Source organism: Oculina patagonica, chromosome 1, assembly GCF_052425735.1.
Source record: "Oculina patagonica isolate OP01 chromosome 1, crgOcupat, whole genome shotgun sequence".
In the NCBI taxonomy this organism is placed as follows: Eukaryota; Metazoa; Cnidaria; class Anthozoa; order Scleractinia; family Oculinidae; genus Oculina; species Oculina patagonica.
The window spans coordinates 6,576,344-6,595,872 of NC_135758.1; the positions used below are offsets into that span (position 1 = coordinate 6,576,344).

General features: G+C 37.6%; 3 protein-coding genes across 5 annotated transcripts in view; 2 read left to right on the plus strand and 1 right to left on the minus strand.

Annotated features, from left to right (window-relative positions):
• Positions 1–800, plus strand: part of LOC144653205 (S phase cyclin A-associated protein in the endoplasmic reticulum-like) — a 33,645-nt gene extending 32,845 nt beyond the window's left edge. For both annotated transcript variants that reach the window (XM_078513152.1, XM_078513158.1), the window contains one exon: positions 168–800. In XM_078513152.1, the coding sequence (XP_078369278.1) occupies positions 168–256 (89 nt within the window). In that variant the 3' untranslated portion in view covers positions 257–800. The remainder of the gene's footprint in view (positions 1–167) is intronic.
• Positions 801–4,771: 3,971 nt separating this feature from the next.
• LOC144653546 (tubulin-specific chaperone A-like) overlaps positions 4,772–19,529 on the minus strand; it is a 74,996-nt gene continuing 60,238 nt past the window's right edge. The window contains exons 2-5 of one of the 2 annotated variants that reach the window (XM_078513586.1): positions 10,846–10,906; positions 9,693–9,798; positions 5,652–5,738; positions 4,772–5,183 (exon numbers count right to left, since the gene is read on the minus strand). In XM_078513586.1, coding sequence (XP_078369712.1) covers positions 5,100–5,183; positions 5,652–5,738; positions 9,693–9,798; positions 10,846–10,906 — 338 coding nt within the window. In that variant the 3' untranslated portion in view covers positions 4,772–5,099. Of the gene's footprint in view, positions 5,184–5,651; positions 5,739–9,692; positions 9,799–10,845; positions 10,989–19,529 lie in introns of those variants that run through there. The other variant, XM_078513579.1, reaches the window with a different exon arrangement.
• On the plus strand, positions 11,145–17,352 carry LOC144653221 (uncharacterized). Its single transcript, XM_078513171.1, has 6 exons — positions 11,145–11,331; positions 12,753–13,074; positions 13,758–14,310; positions 14,959–15,062; positions 15,815–15,993; positions 16,788–17,352. Exons 2-6 carry the CDS (start codon positions 12,765–12,767, stop codon positions 17,058–17,060), a joined length of 1,419 nt encoding a protein of 472 aa, XP_078369297.1. The 5' UTR covers positions 11,145–11,331; positions 12,753–12,764; the 3' UTR covers positions 17,061–17,352.

Below are 19,529 nucleotides of genomic sequence, written 5' to 3' on the forward strand. Positions count from 1 at the left end.
ACCGATTTTTCTCTAGCCCGTGAATCAGCCGTACCATTTTGTTTCACTTGAAATGATTTTAACGAAGTATCAATTTGTAAAAGTGTTGCTTTAATACGAGGTAGTAGAAGTGGCTCATGAACTTGTGGAAGTAGGCATATTTACACGTGTTCTTGTTGTTCTTGCAGATGGGGAAGTGTCCCAGAGGTTCGCTCTCGTCAACAGGTTTCCATCTTCGAGGTGGGAAGATGCGAGGTGTTTTCTTCTAGGATCGTGACAGCAAAATGAATTCTTATGCGAGAAATATTTTACCTGTGGTGTTTCACTCAGCCGTCACTCAATTTTACCAAGTTAACAAATAATTGTACAAAGCTTGGAAAACTTTCCGATACATAAAATACAAGACGTGGTAAATTATTATGTTTGTTGCGTTGTATTTATGAATTTGTTCCAATTATTATTTAAATTGAGTTTGGTTCTGACTGTCGATGTCGATAATGTTGCTGATACGTCCAAAGGTGACTATAGGTGTGTATTTTTTATTTTTATTAAAAAAAGAAAAAAAGAGAACAATTTGACAAACGTCTTCTCGATGTCTTGTGCTGTTTCCATCTTGTTTTGCAGGAGATCCCATTTCTAGAGAGACAATACGTAGATTTCATGATTAAGAGAAAATTTGTTAAAAAGGTTTTGCAGATGACGGCCCAAAATATCTTTTATTTTCTTTTTAGATTTCTCTTGTGCGTGTACAGAAATATTTGTTAATATATAGTCGACGTATTTAAATAGTTGTAACATTTGTAATAAAAAATGAAACTTGTTTTACTGTCAATGTTTACTGTTTTTAAAGAGGCGTGCTAAACGAGCCGGTCACGTGGTACACAATTGGGCATGATGCTAGGCTTCAAAAGAATGCAAGACTCCCAGGGGGGGTACTCCGGCTTGTAAATGACGGGGATGATCGAATGGAGGCAAAACTCAGGACCCCAAAAAAATCCTTAAGTCTTCCAACATTACCCAAAAAAATCCCTGGACCAAAAATAATACCCCCAAAAATCCCTTGTCAAATTACCCCTAAATTGCCAGGAGGGGCAATAATATAACACAAAGAAAAACATAAAAAATTGAACGCTCGTGTTTGTTTATTCATCATTCGCTGTTTTCACCGTTCCCATAATACATCTTGTTTACCCCCCAAAATTTTTGCATAAGCATTGTTTTCAATTTCTCTTGGGATTTACAGTGACGTGCAATCGTCCCCAGAGAAATTGAAAACAATGCTTATGCAAAAATTTTGGGGGTTATTTAAATAAAACAAGATGTATTATGGGATCGTGAAAAAAGCGAATACCATAAATACGCCAAGGCCGCGCCAAGGCACTTTCGTTCGTTTTTAATACCCCAAAAATTCCCCTATTTAAATCTAGTCACCCCAAAAAATACTTGCCAAATTTTCCAACCCAAAAAAATCCCGGAATCGAAAATTTCAAACCCAAAAAAAATCCTTCGATCATCCCCGTCATTTACAAGCCAGAATACCCCCCCCCCCCCCCTGGGGCAAGACTGCCAAATTTTGTACCATGTGACCAAGTTGTGCAAGGGTCCCTTGCATGCCTAAACCAGGACAGTAAACTGTATGATAAACTTTCGTAATTGCTATCGTTATGTTTTTGTAGAGGTGCGTTATTAAAGAGAAATAAGCCTCAGTTGAAACCGGCTGAAATAAGCACGCCGCCCCCTCCCATCCTCTAAAAGTCCTGAAAACAAGTAAGCCCCCGCCCAGGATACCTATTTTCTGAGACTCTTCATAAAAATATCATAGTGAAATGCTAAGTGCACAAAAAAAAAGACAAAAAACAAAAAGTAAAGTTCAAGAAATAAATGCATTAAAAGTGGGGGCAAGGGCTAGTATCAAGTATTCCTATGAGTAACTTATTGGTACAGGACTTCATGTCGTCCACTTGTCTGAAAGCATACTCGTGATACGCAAACCGTATTCCTGCTTAGCTGTCATCCGATTTTAATCATTTGTATGATTACAGACTGAATCGGACTCCATAAGGCTGCATGGCCGGCGTTCGGAGGGGAAGGGAGAAGGGGAGTTCGCGCGCGAAGTGCGATCGTGGAGATGGGAGGGGGAGCCCTGCCAATCCCCCCTCCCAATTCTCCTTCTTTTCCCTTCGAACGCCGGCCACGCAGGCTAGATTCTACTCAGACCTATTGAAGTTATAAATTTAAAGCTTATTAATGTCTCTGTTCCGTATTGAATTATATAATGAAGTAATAAATAACAATACACAACTAAATGTTTGGCGTAATAGGGGACACATAACCAGGGGTTTGGCGAAAAAAAAGACTGAGAATGGATCCTAAAGTTTTCATCCATACAGGCACGGGGCACAAACATAATATCTGTTTCTGTTTTTTTTTGGCCAAAATTTGACCATTTTAACCATGGTTATTTTGGACAAAATTTGACCATTTTAACCATGGTTAATTTGGTCAAAATTTGACCATTTTAACCATGGTTAATTTGACCAAAATTTGACCATTTTAACCATGGTTAATTTGGTCATTTTAACCATGGTTAATTTGGTCAAAATTTGGCCATTTTAACCATGGTTAATTTGGCCAAAATTTGACCATTTTAACCATGGTTAATTTGGTCAAAATTTGGCCATTTTAACCATGGTTAATTTGGTCAAAATTTGGTCATTTTAACCATGGTTAATTTGGTCAAAATTTGGCCATTTTAACCATGGTTAATTTGGTCAAAATTTGGCCATTTTAACCATGGTTAATTTGGTCAAAATTTGACCATTTTAACCATGGTTAATTTGGCCAGAATTTGACCATTTTAACCATGGTTAATTTGGCCAAAATTTGACCATTTTAACCATGGTTAATTTGGTCAAAATTTGGCCATTTTAACCATGGTTAATTTGGTCAAAATTTGGTCATTTTAACCATGGTTAATTTGGTCAAAATTTGGCCATTTTAACCATGGTTAAATTTGGTCAAAATTTGACCATTTTAACCATGGTTAATTTGGTCAAAATTTGGTCATTTTAACCATGGTTAGTTTGGTCAAAATTTGGCCATTTTAACCATGGTTAATTTGGTCATAATTTGGCCATTTTAACCATGGTTAAATTTGGTGAAAATTTGACCATTTTAACCATGGTTAATTTGGTCATAATTTGGCCATTTTAACCATGGTTAAATTTGGTCAAAATTTGACCATTTTAACCATGGTTAATTTGGCCAAAATTTGACCATTTTAACCATGGTTAATTTGGTCAAGTTAACCATGGTTAAAATAGCCAAATTTTTACCAAATTAACCATGGTTAAAATGGTCAAATTTTGGCCAAATTAACCATGGTTAAAATGGCCAAATTTTGACCAAATTAACCATGGTTAAAATGGCCAAATTTTGACCAAATTAACCATGGTTAAAATGGCCAAACTTTAAGTGGTAGTGGATATAGTAGATTCAAGAGAAAGAAGTGATTCATTTTTCGATTCAAATTGAGAAGCCAGATGTTCTGCTTCCAAACTGGACTTACAGTGTTCAGTGTATCAGAGATGGTTGCACCCTAGGAGTCCCCGGCTGTATACATACAAGGACAAAGAATGTTTGTTGAAAAAGTAAGAAATGTGTTTGTAATGGGCAAAGCGTTCTCGATTTGACAAAACTAGGCGCGCACGGTCGTCTCGGGTAATATTTTAGCAAGCGCGCACGGTGGTGTCGGGTACTTGCAACCATGAGGTCGCGTTTTGTCACCTTCGAGCTTCACCATCTTAGCATCTTCTAGCAGCATTTCGTTTTCCGGATTTGGTTTACGCCTGTTCACAGATTTGTTCGAGCGGTTTCTCTGCTTTAAGTGATATTTGAGGCAGTTGTTAGTAATACGTCGAAAGATTTCGAGCAATTGGTTTCTTATTCTTGGCTACGTGTGTTCCAAGAGCTGGTTCGAGCGTCAACGTTTGCTTTCGGGGGTTTGTATCGTATACATCTTACTACGAGTAATAAACAAAAATGTAATACAAGGTAATTCGTTTCGCTCACAAACTGTCAGATTATTTGATCCAAAGAGTGGGTTGAATAAGGATCAAAAATTGTTTTCTCGAATCTTTGAACTGTGCCATATATATTTGTTACTCGCGGAATTTGTAGGCTTTTTGGCCTGGAAATTATTGTTAGTATTAGAGTTAATTTTGGATGTTATAAGCCCGGGAATAAGCTTGCGTGTTGTCACCACGAATAATGTGTTGTGTTATTTCCGCTAGGTTAATATTTCCGCGCGCTAGGTAATATATTCGACTTGGACTTGTGAATTAATATTTTTTGGACGCAACGGTGTCACACAACAAGAAATTCCGCAGCAAACAATGTCATGACGTCGGCATCAATAAAGGCGACAAAAAGAGTCCACTAATCCTAGATTATTGCTGTAAAACAAATTATAAAAAGGCGGGGGCAGCTTTATAGTGAGAACTATTACTAGTATAGTGAAGATTGTGCCTGCTCTTTATGTAAGCCCTCCCCTTCTATCAATGTTGTATGTATGTCCAAGTGTGATTTGTGGACCTGACGTTTTATGCACTGGGTTCAGTTTGCTTTAAGTTTGTTTCCTTGTTCTGTTTGTTTCTCTCTGGGTTCTCCAATTTTCCTCCCCTCAAGAAAAACCCAAGATTTCTAAATTCTGATTCATTCTAAAAGCTGAGAGCCACAGGTTTTCAGCATGCAAGACTGCTGTGTGCTACCCTTGTTCAACAAAGTCGATCCATTTATTTATTTTAAACCATGAGTTTAATAATTTGATCCACATGGTACAGTACATGTATATTCAAGATACAAATTATAAAAACCTATAAAATGAAATAATTTAATACACGAAGAGATAATTAGTCACTTACGATACAACCTTGACACAGAAACGCACCACTAAACACTGAGGTAAGCCCAACCAATCATTCTCCTTGATTTTCTCAGAATGTCTTTAACATGTAACAACCTCTTAGAATACATTTAAGTATTTTTCACACAATAACACTACTTCTTGAACCTTGCCGACACTTCTTGTAATCTGGTAAATTGCACTATAAATCAAAATCCTAATCTTCTAGAACTGTGTTTTCCAAAATTTCCTTGGCATTTTTGTGTTCCTCAGTCTCACCAAACTCTTCAGTTGTATCTGCCTAAAGTCAAAGACAGGAAAATTGTACAAACTTTTGTCAATAACAATATTCTCTGTCTATCAAACATATTTTACAATTTTCTTGGTTGTAAGTCAAAACACTATTTTACAGGGTAAATAGTATTTTAAACATTTTTATTTATACAAAGTTCTATGCAGAATGAGATCTGTATTGGAGAAAATTATACTGGTCAATTTCCAAGCCAAAATGTAAATGTACCAAATAATAAAACGTACAGTAAGTTTTGGGCTTTTTGAATATCATTTCAAAATAAAAGGATATTTTTAGCAACTTGTTTTTGAAAATGTTTTGCCTCCTACCCTTCCCCCCTTTCTAAATTAAGCAAGGTAGGTAAAATTCCACTCATCTTCCCCCCCCCCCCCCTTAACCCTAACCCCCATATTAGTGAAATAAAGGTTTTCAGTATATTTGCTTAGAAACCTTATTCAAGAAAGAACAACCACTTACTACAAGTTTTGTCAAATCGTCATAAGCAGTCTTGAGTCGTCTTTTACAGTCTGGAATCATGATCTTGGACTCGTCAAGGACTTCAATCTGTCAAGAAAACCAGTCTAACTGGATTACAATGCAATTCTTCAGCATACCAGCAGGGTGGTAAAGGGGTTATGCCTGGGGCATGAAAACAACTGAAATCTTGTCATGATCCATGAGTTGCTGGTGTAGTTAAACGTGAGATCTGCTTATTTTGAGGATCATGATTTGTGATTCTGGCTGAACATTTTTTCTTTCAAGTTTTCAATTAAAAATGACAGCTTGTGGCATAAAACCAAATTTGAGTTCAAAGGTGCACGCCATTTTTAACTGAAATCTTGACTTTTCACTGAAGAAGGGCTGATGAAGTGGATTTTATCCATCACTTGCCAGATGAAGTAAGGATATTAAAGGCCTGTTTATGTATCAGTCAAATCAAAGGTTGAACATCCCCCCAAGCATACCCCAGGCATTTGACGCCTTTGCCATCCCTTGGAGTGGGGAGCTTGATCACAACGCATATGGGGTGGGGAATTTGAACTCTAAACTCAACTTACATGTGTAGTGCTATGTGTCCCAGTGAGTGAACATGTGTTGATAAATCATGGTGGAGGCCGAAATAAGGTCCGAAATGGCGAGTTAAGGGTTTTAAAAGAAAGATTGCCGCTTTGTGACAACTTGGATAAAAAGCGAAGGGTTACAAAAGGCTTTTCCTGTATTTTATCTAGACTTGGCGCGTGAATTAATTCTTAGAAAAAAGGCATTTTAAACACCTGCAAATGGATCTATGGTGGGGCATTTGAACGGCCTTTTGGCCCGGGGAGGGGGGAATTTGAACACAATTTTTTCAAAAATTCAAATGCCCGGGGGGGGGGGGGGGGGGGGGCATGTTGAACCTTCGATTTGACTGGTACATTACACAGGCGATTTTTTTCACGCAACTCAATGCAATTTTTGTGGCACCAAAGTTGCATCAAGTCGCCGCGATATTGTGGCAGCTATAAAATCACCATGAAATCGTCGCGAGTTTGTAACTGCAGCAAGATTTTGCGGCGAAGTTGCATAAAGTAACCGCGATATTGCATTGAGTTGCGCGACAAAAATTGCCTGTATAAACAGGCCTTAAGGGCCCATTACAGTATCTCGTTGCCAAGCTACGCGGTTTGCCACGCAAGTGCAATTTTATTTCCGGTTTTCTCTCATTCGTGATTCAGCTTAGCGGCTTAATTTTACGCAAGTTCGTTCTCTTTCGGTTGATTCTGAATCATATTTCTATCACGGAAATTTGTTCTGCAGTATAAGCAAACTGGGTAAATTGAAATAAAAAAACGTTTGTCATGCTAAATGATCGAAAACATATACGAAGCCTGAAGCAAGTATCAGAATCTGAAACCGCCGAAATATTTTTGACAGCAGTGTCGATGCATTAGAAAACATACGAATGTGCGGCGCTACCGCGTTTTCATTGCTTCCCCTTCAGCTCACTGAAGAAATCTGTGAAAGCCACAGGCAAAAATTTAAGTATTGTCACTAGAACTAAACGAGGCTCATAGAAAAAACAGTGATTCATTTTGTCCTCGAAACAAAGATAAGGTGATTTTTACACAGTCACCGAATATATATTCCTGAAGGAATGAACTCAATTCATCTGCCGTAAATTGCTTGCAGAAAACTGTTAAAATGATTAGTACAGCAGTCCTACAACATGACAACTTCACAAAAGTACAAAACTGCTAAAACTAAACTATATTAAACACCGTATAAAAACATTTCAGCTCACAAACGTTACCTTATTAATTTTATTCAACTGAACTACGTATAGTAGCCTTCTTGCTTAAAACATAACGCTGTTTACGCTTATTCGAAAATTACGAACCAAAAATAAAGAAACTCACACCAAATTCTTTTTCATACTTTGTCATTGCCTGTACATGTTAGTTGAGCAACATTAAACGCCGTTAAAGCTTTACCGGTACTAATACAAGCAAGTAGTAAAGTTTGCTGTGTCGAAAAATTATAATTTTTGAAGCGTACGTGAGCGGGGGAAAAGCCAACTTAGTGCGGCAATGTCAATTACAATGATTTCAACCAATCAGTCACCATAAAATTTTACTTCCGGTATGGACAAAAATGCGTACTTTTCTCGGAATAAAAAAAAGCGTACCTTCTGTTTTTTTGCAGTAAATCGAAAGAAAATACATTTTTCTTGAAATGTACATGTAAGCATGCATTTTCGGATTCAAAACAACGTAAAAGTTGTGTTCAAAAGGTGGTCAACAGAACACATTTTCCGTCCTTATTTTTCAAGTTTTTGTGCTTTCGGAAAACGCATGGTTGCATTTTTTAAGATCAACGTACGGATTGAAATAATACTACAAACTATGAATAAAACCGTAAGTTTTTTGCGAACTCAGTTTTTTGTGCCAGGTCACGTGACATTAGACGTGCCACGATGACGTCATCAACTGGCTTGAACTTGCACTTTAAAACTATTGTCTAAATTTGGTTACATAATATCAAAGATATATCAAGTTATAGCCAATTGAAATTTCCCTAGCAACGGCCCCAAAAGATACTGTAATGGGCCCTTAAAGGGATATGGTCAACGTTCTTACCGCGCTGACCTGGACATTAGTTTCATGTTTTGAAAAAAGTCTACCGTGGACTTTTTTCAAAACGAACCTTCAGAAATCTGCTTCAATCTTCTCAGTGTTTCACTAAATGGAAAAATTTAGAAAAAAAAAACACCGAGAAGATTGAAGCAGATTTCTGAAGGTTCTCTACGCGTATTTTTTTCTAAATGGAAAAATTTAGAAAAAAAAAACACCGAGAAGATCTATTGAAGCAGATTTCTGAAGGTTCTCTACGCGTATTTTTGATTTCGGGTTAAGGTGGACTTTTTTCAAAACACGAAAACTAGTGTCCAGGTCAGCGCAGTCTGAACGCTGACCATATCCCTTTAATAAACATCTTCAGGCAAAAGCACACAGGGGTTCCAACTTGTCCAAAGGGCAAGCTGGAAATTCTATTTTCTTTGCCCCGGTTGTAATCATTTTTCAAAACTGGAAATTCTTACAACAAAGTCATTGGATTCAGGATGTGGGATCTCAGTTTAAGTGTACATGAGAGATAATTTTTTTAAATTTGCTTGATGTAATTCATGTGGGATGCTGATTTGAACATTGAAAAACAAATCTTAAAACCTACTTAATTCTGAAGTCACTGTGTTTTAATCGTCCAAAAACTGCATCTGACTGTGCTGAATCGCTCCCAAAATCAAATTCAATCTTAGACATAACTTTTCTGTCAAATTAGTTAAAACCTGCATAGGAAACTTTTCTATTCGGTTTCAATATTGTTTACTCAATGAAAATTATCTTGAGCACATTAACTTCTTATTTTGATGTTACGGCTCAATTAGCCGCAGGTCCCCACCTCGCGTGGACAACTAAAACCGGTGTTAAAGAAAAATAGTTTTCAGATTTTTTTTCAATGTTCAAATCAGCATCCCACGTAGATTATATCAAGCAATTAAAAAATATCTGTCATGAACACTTTAATTGATAGTGAAGATGAAGTATTCAACATGACACGAGCATGGGACAAAGAAAAAATCTGAGTCCCCGACGGGAATCGAACCCATGGCCTCCCAGATACCGGTTGGGCGCTCTAACCAACTGAGCTACGAGAGACTTGTTGTGAGCTGGGCCATTTACTAGGTTGATATGTGACACGTGTTCTGCATACTGCTAGGATCAGCAATGTCGAAATCATCAAGTTTGTAGTAAACAATAAAGATGGTAAATTTTTAGTTCGGTAAATAAGTTAAATTAATAAGTCAAAATAAGTTAAATTTTTAGCTCGGTAAATAAGTTTATTGATTTTATTAGGTGGCTACAAGCATTTCTTTTTTATTTCGGTCCATATCAATCATTGTGATGGATTACACCACCTCGCCAAACATTTACAAAGTAGCTGACTAGATGGGAAGACCAGTATCACTTTCACTCAACAAACCTGTTTCCTTATGTCATATTCATCTTTGTTCTCTGCCTTCATTTTTTCAACTTTTGCCCCTTGGTCCACAACTTCTTTTTCATACATCTGCTTCTCCTTTGCTAGTCTGCAAAAAATTAAAATAGGGTAAATTTATTTTCCTCACAACTTTTTTAAAGAAAATTTAAAAAACCTTTTTTACGTTTACAGTTATATTATGTTGTTATTATTGAACTGGGGGATTGGGAGTATAAGAGATTGATCACTGGTAGATGCAATCATTTAGTGTCATTTTTTAAAAAGAGTGCCACGACTACTTTTGCCACTGATTGTTAGTTTCTTTGCCAAGCAGTCAGAATAAAATAAAAAATCTTTTTTTTGCCGGCCCATGGTCTTTAGTATGGTCCTCAACCTATGGCAATAAGGACCACTCCCAAGATGTCAGGCACAGTTTTCCCTAAGCAGAGCCCATGTCAGGCACATACCAGCAATTTTCAGGCAATGCAACTTGCCTGAGGGGTGTCGAATGGTAAATGCGAGACTTTGCGAGACGGCGAGACTGATATCTTTTGTGCGAGCCAGAGACCTTTTGAGAGCTTTTTAGCCTTGTAAAAGAAATCGAGACTCCGAGAAGGTGTCAAAGAAAAATTCGAGACAACGAGACCCTTGAAATTTGGCTAAAATTTTGGGAGACACGCATTTTTTTGAATGACCATTCACCACCCCTTGCCTGGCAAGCTGTTTCCTTTTGCGATGTTTTAAAAGCGCAATTTCCTGACTACAAATGTGCATGCAAATTAATTAATGAGTGACTGACTGCAAAATTCGGACCCCTTTGCCTGGGAACCAATCAAAATGTTACTATTTCTAGACCAGTGCTGTGGGATATTTCCATCACCAGGATCACCACACCTGTCAATTGGAGTCAGAGCGCTGATATCATTAAAAACAAAGGATTTCGGGGGGCATGGCTATCAAAATAAAATGTATCCAGCATTTCTGGAGGAAGTCCTATTCTGGAAAGCTTTGTGCTAAGTTGCATTCTGTAGGAAAACTAGAAATTAATATTTAAGCTAGCTTGTTGAAGCTTGCTTCACGTCTGACAGAGTACAACTGTATGGCCAGACAGGATCGAACACAAATTCGGGACAAATTATAAGAAACGTGAGCTTACCTTTTCACCACTCCAGTCTTTATTTTAAGTTGTCGCTTAGGATCTGAATTAGCAGAAGCCATTTTAATGCCGAAAGAAGATCTCTTTAACTTTCTACAAATGTTTTGACTTGTTTGAGTTGTATTAAGTGAGCGCCAAAATCCCGAAACTTTCAGTTGGAGACTAGTAACAAGTCTACTAGTCGTCTACTATTGCACATGCTTTTGCTGGAACTACCACTGTCCAAAGCCATCGTCGTCCGACGCGTCGTCCGTCCCAGGACTCTCTCGCGACCTCTCTCGCACAAAAGACACAAAAGCCAACACTTGACAGTCCACCTGAACGAGGGGCACAGATGGTGTTTTTGTTCATGTTTTATTAAAATAAAACATGAATTTCACGTAGAATACTCAAGTTGAAGATTGCAGGGGGTCTTACAGTTTCCTTAATGAAGAAAGACGCCAAAACTGGACTTGCAAAAGAGTAAGCTTTTATAAAATTCCGAAGGTAAGCTGACAGGATAAAACAGTTTCATGCTAATATTGTAAAAAAATCTTGAAAGTTCTGCTCTTTTATTTATCAGAAAACGGTATTTCCAAAAGAGTCATACAAACTGTTGTCAAAGTTTAAATAACTTGGTAAGCATTCATGATCAAGCTTTATAACTTAGAGTGTGAGCTTGAACAAACTGATTTACTTCCTCAATCGCTGATATCAGCCTGATACTTTTTCATGTTTGAAGCATAATTCTTTTGGAGGTCAAACTACATTGTAATAATTTTTGCAGACGTTGCATTGTGTGCTTTGAAGTATAACCTTCCCAGTTCCTCACTTCTAATTATACTAAATCTAGCTAAAAAATTCTAAGTATTCTTAATTCTAGTTTAAAAAGTTTCTGGTTTGAAAATTTTCGAGCCGAGTAAGTTTGATTTTGTTTTCTTTTCCCATAATAATAACTTTACATAATAATAATAATGTGAAACAAATATATATAAAGGAATATAAATATCAAAGAAACTGACGAAAGTTAAAGTTACTGTAGAAGCAAAATAATTTAAACCACAAGAGCGACATTCCCTGCAAATATTAACTCTCAAACAAAATAATATTTCATAACTGAGCCATTTTTTAACCCTTTTTAATTTCTTCTAACTAACAAAACAAAACTTTTTGTGGCATTGCCAAGCAGATAGCTGATTGCATAAAGAGAGTTGTCTATTTGTATTGACTGAAATTTAAAGATATTTATCATGCATTCAGTAAAGAAAATTTCTGAAATATTTTAAACTTGAAAGTGAAAAGATTAACCTTCAGGGTCGATCGGTCAGGGTTTTTAGGTATACAGTATAGAGGGGCATTTTAATCTGGGTATACTGTATTTTTATCTAAAATTGGGCCTTTTGGGTATTAAGTATACTGTGTTATTCCACATTTTGGTATTTAGCATGATCTTGAGGGGAAATTTTGGGTGTACTGGGTATGCCCCCTGGCCGACCCTGAACGTCACTGTATATTTATGGTCTTTACAGGTATTAAGACTCTAAATCTGTTGATATTGATTTTTGAACTTTATAGCATGCATTTACATTTCTAAATGCTGTAGCTTGTAAGATACATGTACTAATTATTGCGGTACCATTAATATTCTCTTGTTCATATGACTGTTTGAATTCCAGTTGGGGTTTGTGGTATCTAGGTACTGGTAATTGTGTAGTTTGTGTGTGTACAGCTGGCTGCACTTCAAACAATGTCCTCATTAAACAAGTTTGTCAAATAAATGTGTTTCAATTCCTTGGAGCAATATAATCCTGAAACAATCTCTAAAATATTCGTAAGCCATTTTAAAGCTTGGTTTACAGATCTTAGGAGATACATTGTATACAGTCAGGAAGAAAACTACAGTAACTGTCTATTTTGTTTTTACACAGGATTCACAGATCATGCACTTCTCAAGGACTATTCAGATCTTAACTCTTGTTGAGTTTCTTTGTCTTGCAAACTTTATGTTGTGTCATGAACATGAGTCTTCGGACCATCCAGAGTCTCATTCATGTGGCAATCACTACAGTGAAGCCTGTAATGTTGAGAAGGATGATCTTACAAATGAAGAGATGTTTGAACGTGGCCACATGAAGCCGTTTGGATCACACCGCCCTCCTGATTACATTGTGGAAGAGCTTCCATATATGATTTCTCCAGAGGATTTCTACATGAATTATGTTTTAAAGCACAAACCAGTTGTTTTTAAAGGTATTTTGCTTTTTGTTGCTTTTTGGTCATGTTTAACAAAAATATGCATTTTTAAATTAATTTGCATGTCACTCAAATATTAAGTACCGTCCAGCAGTTTTTCCTTACTTTATACAGAATGAGCTTCCAGAGTTCTAAAAGTATTTTTTTTCTTAGTTTTTATTTCCGGTTTACTTAGTATATGTAAAAATGTGTTGTGGTTTAAATTTATCTTTGATTTAAAAATTCTTTAAGGATATTTTTTATTTCCTTTTGTTTCAGATTATGATTATCGTAATGAATATGAGACAGTGAAAAGTGAAAAATATACTGCAGTATTCAGTACTCAGTCAATAGTCTATCCCAAGGGTCCAAACCCTTGCCTTTTATGTAGTGACAGAAAAGTTACCCTTTTTGAGATGTTTTAATTTGAAAGGCCCTTAACACTTTTAAATAGTATTTACCTTAAATAGCAGTTTTCCCTACCTGATTCTATACTCTGATGTGTGAAATACCGGACCACCCTTCTGAATGCCCACCATATACTGTACACACAACCTGAAAAAGGTACCACATTTGGGTGGAGCCTCCCATATATGTGTGAGCCTCCACTATGTATAGGGTATTTTTTAACTACGTCTTTTTATTCTGTTGTATTCTTCATTTTTGTTTTGTTTTTAATGTTATCTTTTTTTTTCATAAAGGTGCTGTGAAATACTGGCCTGCTTACACCAAGTGGACTGATGAATACCTGAATGCAACTTATGGCAGTGAAAGCTTTCGCATGGAAACTAGAGATGATGACAAATGGAACGTACCACCAGACATGAGACTGGACGAATTTCTCAGTCAGTACAATCATTCAAATCGCTATCTAGTAGATGAAGTTCTACCAGACATGCGGAGAGATGTTATTCTCCCGTTATGTTTACGCTGTGAGGAAATGAGCTCATACTTTTTTGTATCATACTTTTGGATGAGCACAGGGGGGACATCATCATCGATTCACATTGACACAGACGAGAACCTACTGTGTGTGATTCACGGACACAAGGCTGTCCTTATGGTGTCTCCAGTATATTCAACTTATCTTTATTCTGACGAGGCACGGGTGCTGGGTGTGTCAGACATCAACCCACAAGCAGTGGACCTAGAGAAATATCCTGGTGTCATGAATGTCAGATATCACTCTGCAAACGTGGAGGAAGGAGATATTGTTTATATTCCACAGATGTGGTGGCATCAAGTTATATCAAGGTACTGCTGAGGACTTTGTATTATACAGTGAGATGTAATAGAGCGGTTTTCACTTGAGTGTCGAAAGTTAATTCGTTTCTTTGGTTTTTTTTTTTCTTTTTTTTGTTCTAATCTCTCCCTTTTTCTCCTTATTTATACAAAATTTTTTCTCCCCCCCTTCCTTTTTTTTTTTTTTTTTTTTTTTTTTTTTTTTTTTTTTTTTTTTTTAAAATATTGTCTATTTTCGTATTAAAGGAATGACATCTACATGTACATTGTGTTATTTTACAGAAAAGAATCTCAGTATATGTTAATGTTTTAGATGAGTTTGAATACCATAATACTGCCACTGATTTGGGAAAGAAACACTCATAAATCATTTCGTTTAGTAGCTGCTGGGCCAGTAACCTTATGGTACTGTACATAAACTGTAGCATATGAATAATATCGATAAGATTGTCTCAGTGAGTGTTGTGCATGGTAACCTTTCTGCCACTATTCATATAAACTAATCACATTTGTGCAGTAAACCCAAGAAAAATTATCATTGATAGTGCCAAATATTATTTTAAAGTACCGGTAAATTTTGTTTAAATATTACCCTTGTGTGTTTAACTTTGTTATTATATAAAAAAATGATAACAGTAACAATTATTTTTATTGTATTAGACCTGAACGTCAACAGGCAGTGGCAATGTGGTGGAAATCAAAACCAGGATTCAAAAAACTTGGGAGACTTGCATCTCCATTGCAGCTTGAAAGCCTTGACAAAGGTAGGCAATCTGGATTGTTAGCAATTAATGCTCCAAATAATTCCTATGGCCAGCTGGCATGCAAATTAGTCAAGTAACAGTGAAAGGGTTTGTGAGGGGAGAGTTTGTAATCAGTGTGCTTAAAATCGTTTGGGTTTGAAACTTTTCAAACTAGCTTGCTTTTTTGCGTTCGAGGGGTTCAACTTCCCGCTTGCAATTTTTCATGAGTCATTCGAACAACTTGGCTGCCCGTTTGGAATACTTAATAACCCATTCAAGCTTTCAGTGGAACCCGTTTCAAACAAATTGAAGACTCGTTTATAACCCGTGCCATAGTCGTTTATTTCACCCGATTAATAGAAAGTTGTTAGAGTACGTTTTCGCGTGAAAGGTCGACGTCACAAATATATATTTTTATTCCTGTCATTTGTTTTTTCTTTGTGTCGATAGAGTTATTTAAATAGATCGCTAAGGAAGATGTCCAAGTAATTTAAAATCATACGTTGAAGACCATGCGGAATGAGTCTATTTGCCCATGAGTGCCACCCACGAAGCACACCAAATACAAAAATAGTGCATTCCACGATCAGCCACCATTTTGATCTTCAAGCCCATGTGCACACTCTGTATACACCCGGCGAGGTATACAGCGGACATCCTGCGAATATAACGAGCGACTTGAAGCAAGTCTAGGACGTTTGGTGCACAGCCTTTATGATGCCAGATGATTACCACTTTCTTCCTCATCAAAACACTGTTCTTTTCCCTTGCAGAAAAGTATTCGTTTGGGAACATTTTAGCTCAGTATGAGTTATGGGTGCAGAATGTGAGTGATATAACCCCAAGACCTGAGTGCAAGGCTCAGCAGATGTTCATGAGTGATTATCAGTTTGAAACAGACAAAACAGCAGATGCACCTCAGACGCAGGGCGATGGAGGCTACTTGGAAGAGGTATGATACCTAGTGCTGTATAATTTATACTTTTGATAATGTGTACAGTATCTTAAGTTTGTGTTTTTCTGCTGTGTCAAATCATTAGCGACATTGAATGGAATTTTTGAGGTCTACTGAATGTTGCCAACTCATCTACAATCCGCGGCATAAAGACTTGGGACACCCATTTCAGCAAGTATAACATGACATTTCGTCACAATTTCTCAGAAATGGAGAACCCTCTCCCCCCGAAACCAATGTTGCAAAACAGACAGCAACGGTAGGCATTGGTTTTTCAAGGTACACAACATTGTAATGGGGCGGGGGGTAATTATTGATTTTTTTCCTCTTCCGAAGTGCCAAAAACGACGAGTGTCCCAAAAAAAGTGGCGTGGATTGTAGCTCTGGCTACTATACCTCTACCATGATGATGTTGGTTTTGGGCTCTGCCAGCCACAGTTGCTTCAGTTTTGGCAAGTGACTTTAACTTTATTTTTCCTTTAGTTACAACTTATTTCGTATTTAAAAAATTACAACATTCAAATATTACCTATTAACCTCCCCCCCCCCCCCCCATCCCTAGCTTTCTTGTTGGTAATCCCCTCCAGTAATCCACCCGCTTTTTTTATTTTTTTTGTTGCCCACAATTTGCTGTAATCCCCACTTTGCTTTCCAAAATAAGGTAGCCCCCCACAATCCTGCCACCCCCTCTCCTAATACACTAATAAATGAAAGCCTGCTTAGGTTCTCTAGTTGGCCCCCACTGCAGATAACTTAAAACTTCCTGACTTTTTATTTTTATTTTTGGAAAGGAATTGGGAATTAAGGCCAGTGACATGAACAAGCCAGAAAACAAAGATTTGATGCCATGCGACTTTGACTACACAAACAAGAAAAGCCCGTGTCACTTCAGAGCGTGCTGGGAAGCAGAGAGTGCTGATAATAACAACAAGTGTATCCGATATATCTTGGATTACTGTCTCCATTATGACGACCGGGGATGTGTGGACGAGTTGCCACAATTGATGAACAAACTTGGTTCTTCTCAATACGAGGAGATTCAACAAATGCCATCCGATTTTTGAACAGTGGTCAATATGAAATTACAACTGACAGTGCATTCTGTTTAAATCCTGTAGTTTCCTAGCCTCCTACGCAGACGTTCTTTGAGCTCTACCCTTTTCTACCCCACGTGGGAGGAGAAACGTGTGACGAGCCCAAAGAACGTCTGCGTAGGAAGCTAGTAGTCTCGATAATGATATCTAGTCCATCCTCTCTCCACCCGCTTTTAATAAAAATTTGAAATAAAACATCCCCCCCCCCTTCCCCCCCGCCCAAACTGTTGTAATTTCAGTCTGCTCATTGAAGTATAGCGCCCCAAAAGATGTCACCTGTTTGGGATAACGACCAAGTCTCCATGTGAAGGAGCGCACACCAGAACCGGAACACTCCCAGGGAAAAGTGACGAACAAATACTGGTATTTACCCGGGAAACGAGGCTTGCATTCAGGTCAATGTGTGAGTTAATTAAAATCGGAGCGCTAAGTCAGAATTTGATCACCAATTATCTCATTTTCTTTGTTGCTTAGAATAATACTACTCAATGGAAGTTTGTTTATAGTATTCACTTGTAGTTGGCTCTCGAACTGAAATACTCCCCTTCCCAGCCCCTCCTGTTTATATACCTTATTCTTACTAATTTTCGCGATTTCAAAAAATTCGCGAAATTTAATACGTGCGAAAAAAAACATCGCGCGAAATTTAAACGCGAAAATTAATTAATTAATTAATTAATACCATATTCTATATCAAAACAATTAAAATTCCTGCAACCATCCTTGAAAATATCTTTCGGGATCCGTCTTGTTTTCGACTGGTACCCTTCCTCTGATTACTTTCTTCAGCTTGTAAATCGGCCAAGACCTTCCTAGTACATTCACCCAAGTTCCTGTTTGCAGGCTCCTTGTATTGACATTGAACCAGACCTTTTACAGTAGTTCCTTAGTCTTTGTTGACTGATCCAGAAAACACTGACAAAATCGCGAAATTGTACTTATTTTTTTCTTGCAATTTCGAAAATTAATACTTGCGAAATTCGGCTCCTGAATTTTCGCGAAATAAACAGTACGCGCGAAACTTAGACAGTTAGAACGAATAGGATAATCCCCCTCCACTCAATACTTGTGTCAAAGTAATATAAAAGAAAAACGTTATAACTTCCATTTCCAAAGATGCCTGTATATCACATGTACTACTGAGATGTAGCTTGTCAAAATTTGACTTTGTAAATAAGGCACTAGAACGCCTTTTCTTCGTTGGGTCTACCTGAGCCATAAGTCTCGGTGGCCTAGCTAATCGCTAGTGCGCTGGACTTCGGATCAAGCGGTCCGGGTTCTAGCCCTGGGCGGGGCACTGCGTTGCGTTCTTTTGGGCAAGATACTTTACTCTCGTAGTGTCTTTCTTCACCCAGGTGAATAAATGGGTACCGGCGAATTTAATGCTGTGGTATAACCCTGCAATGAACTAGCATCCCATCCAGGGAGGGAATAGAAATACCGTATTTATTCGATTAGGCGCCCCCTCGCGCCCCCCGGCGCCCCCCCCCCACCATAAAAAAGTTTTTTTTTTTTATTTTTTTTTTTTTTTTTTTTTTAAAAAAAAAAAAAAAGGAAAACCCCCCCCCCCCCCCCTCAAAAACCCCCGTACTCCTAGTTGCTTTATGTTACGGAAACCGAGATAAGCTCTGGCCTGATGGGCCAGACTTTACCTATCTGCGCCCACGTGTGGTGTTGGGAGAACACAAGAAATGCTCTCTTGACATCTCTTTTATTGGAAGCGGTTCTATTGTACTGTTCAGATGCCACTGGAAAGGAGAGCAAAGCAAAAGAAGTAGACTGAGAGAAGGGAAGTGTAACGAGAGGATCTAACGAGAGAATACCGAAGGAGGGAAAAAGATAGGTGTAAAGGGAATAACCTGAGTTAAAGGGACTATTTCGCGGATTTTACCAGATTTTAATTTTTAACAGTTTTAACAGCCAAAATTTATATTTTGTGTCACAGGAAACCGAGTGTATCGAATTTATGAGTTGTTTCCGCGAGTCATCATAAAATCGAAAATTTGGCCTTTGAGTTCGAGTTATACTAGTTATGGGGTAACATTTTCCATCAGTTGGTCACGCATAATCTTTTTTTTGGGTGTAGATGCAACCCTTATTATATATCAGTTTAACCAAATGAAAGCTAACCGTAAGCAAATAGGAGTGGAACTAACCGCAATGCAAACCAGAGTGGAGGGCTAACCGGCAGGCAACTCGAACTCGATATTTTAACTCGAACTGGAAATTCTAACTCGAACTCGAACTCATGAAATGGACAGGAAACCCCAACATTTTCAAGTTGTTTCCGCGCGTCAGCAAAAAATCGATTATAATAATTTAGTGGCCGTAGGTTGATTTCTTTCCGGAAATTAAGGTTATATCTTCCTTTAGCTATTCAAAGATAATCTTTTTTATGGGTTTAGATGCATACCACTAGTTTCAGAACAGTTTAGACCA